The following is a 2,700-nucleotide window of genomic DNA, read 5'->3' on the forward strand; positions in this document are numbered from 1 at the left end:
AAAATAAATGTTAAAATCAATTAAAAAATGTCTCTTGCATACATATATTTGTATACATACCTATATGTGCATACACATGTATATCTATGTATTTCCTCTTTCCTCCTCACATAAAAAACCCCTTTGATCACTCCTTTACTTGCTATATTTATTAATGCAGAAATATACATCGTGGAAGCAGAGGATGGAAAACCAGATTTTTGTGACTGAATTTATTCTTCTCGGTTTCCCCAGCCTTCAAAGGGTTCATGTTTTGCTCTTTGTGGGAGTCTTGGTCATTTACATTTTGACTGCCACTGGGAATGTCATCATCGTTGCCACAGTGGTGAATGACAACGCTCTCCACAAACCCAAATATTCCTTGGAAATCTGTCATTTTTGGGAATCATCTATGTCTTGGCCACTATACCCAAGCTTTTGGCCAGTCTTCTGGATGTCAAGAAGTCTGTCAGCATAGCTGGGTGCAAAGCCCAAGCCTTCTCCCACTTGTTCCTTGGTGCTACTGAGTTTTTCCTCTTCACAGCCATGTCCTTTGACCGATACATAGCAATATGCACCCTCTCCACTACGCCGCCATCAGGAGTGGAAAACTGTGTGCTCAGGTCTCATTTGGCTCTTGGATGGGTGGCTTTCTGATTGTCTTTGTGCAAACTGTTCTGGTATTCGGACTGCCATTCTGTGGCCCCAGTATCATCAGTCACTTCTACTGTGAGCTGGGCCACTGCTGAAGCTGGCTTGCACTGAGACCCACCATATTGAACGGCTTATTTTCACTGTCACTACAGTGGTTCTGTTTAGCACTTCCTTTTTGACTGTCATCCCCTACTTCGCCATCATTTTTACCATATTGAGGATCCCATCTGCTACTGGGAGACAGAAAGCTTTCTACACCTGCATTGCTCACCTGACTGTAGTCATCATGCTTTATGGGGCGGTCATATTCATTTATGTCAGGCCAAGAGGGCACGCCTCACCAAATATGAACAAAGCGGTATCCCTTCTGAACACCTTTGTAACGCCACTGCTGAACCCTTTCATTTATACTTTGAGGAACAAAGCAGTAAAGACTGCCTTGAAATAAATCAGTGGCTAGAAATAAAATATTTGAGGTTAAAGAATGAGGACTAAAATGTTGACTTTTCTGCAGGCTCCTGTAGCAAACTGATTCTAGAAGTCTCTTTGGGAAGTACATATCAATAATTTTTATAAAGAAGGCAGATGATTTAGATTATAATTCTTCTAAAATAAAGAGGTTGAGGGGTTTGTGTTCATGTTTGTTGTGGCTCCACTGACCTTTAACATAGCAAAATCAGCATAGATCATCATAAGCAATCCTCTTTGTTATTTATGTTCTGCATCATTTATGTGATTTATGTGATGGTTATACAGTGCTTCCCTAATTTCTCATATGATTATTCTAATCAAGAATATTGATTCTCTCATTGCTTCAACTGATTGTCTGTGTAATTTGAAACATACGATTTCCTTTAATTAATCATTGTTTCAGCTAAAACAAAGATTTATAGAAAATGTTTCCTGTGTGGTTAGACTAATCTCGGCTAAAGGGTAGGTATCCTCATTTAGATAGTCACCTTAGTCTCTCTTGTCAGTTCAACTTTGAATGAAAAACTCAGCTGGTATTCACTGGCAAAATGGCTTCTCATAAGGAAGTAATTTTAGGGAATTCTGGCCTTCTATTCTCAAGTAAATCAGAATTCCTTTGAGAAGAAAACAAAAAACAAACCCCTTTAAAATTATGGCTAGAGTTTTTATACCTCCCTAAGATTTTTATATGCATGTCTATCCTTGGAAACCTTCCACTCAGTAGGCAGCAACCATGAAGAGTCATTGAAAGTGTCAACCTTACCATATATGTTAGAAACTTGGACATTGCTGTAAATGCTGACCTCAGCCCTGGCCTCTCTCGGTGTAATAAAAGAATTGCTACCAGGGTAGGTGCTTTAAGAGGGTGTGCAGAAGGGAGTAAGCGTGGGCTTATAGGCAAGCGTATGCACTGTTTGCAACACACGAAAGTAAAGGGATGGAGGAATGGGTTTGCTTGTATGGGTATTTTGAGGAATAATAATTTGAAATAAAAATGTTCTTTTGAAGTAGTGGTAAAACAGATGGAAAGCTGTTATAGAAACAGGCAGGGAATCAGACTCACGTGAATGGATAGACCTGTTCAGAGACATCAGCATAAACCTACCAGATTTGGTTTTAGTGGCCCTATTTACCTCATTTACAATGTTTCCCCAGAAAAATTATGAAGGTAAGTTGGAAAACCAGACCACCGCGAGGGAATTAACCCTTTTGCAGTTCATAGGCATGTGGGAACTCCAGGCTTTCCTTTTAACAATCCTACTGATCACTTCTGTTTTAACCATGGTATCATCGTCATCATCTGGATTGATGCATGTTAAGGGATGTTATAAGCAGCCACCACCTCCAGCAGCTCCACAGCCTGGTGATTCCTCCTGCCCGGCCGCTAGAGCCAAGCTTAGAGGTCCAGGGTCTCCATCCCAGGTCAATGGCCATGGCTGCTGCTTTCCTTTTTGCAGGCTCAACCGGTAGCAAGGCTCAGTGTGTATCCCAGAGACACATGGACACACATGTACACATGCAAAAGGACACTGAGACGATCGGTCACACAGACAGCCACAGCCAAGGCGCTGCCGTCAAAAGCACCAACAAACGGGA

General features: G+C 41.3%; 1 protein-coding gene across 1 annotated transcript; it reads left to right on the top strand.

Annotated features, from left to right (window-relative positions):
• The first annotated feature begins 184 nt into the window (after positions 1–184).
• Positions 185–1,081, top strand: LOC109279332 (olfactory receptor 6X1-like). The gene is given in 4 exon segments (XM_019470802.1): positions 185–350; positions 353–553; positions 556–714; positions 717–1,081. Coding segments are annotated over 4 exon segments (891 nt in total).
• The last annotated feature ends 1,619 nt before the right edge of the window (positions 1,082–2,700 follow it).

This window comes from Aptenodytes forsteri, unplaced genomic scaffold (assembly GCF_000699145.1).
Source record: "Aptenodytes forsteri isolate BGI_AS27 unplaced genomic scaffold, ASM69914v1 Scaffold976, whole genome shotgun sequence".
In the NCBI taxonomy this organism is placed as follows: Eukaryota; Metazoa; Chordata; class Aves; order Sphenisciformes; family Spheniscidae; genus Aptenodytes; species Aptenodytes forsteri.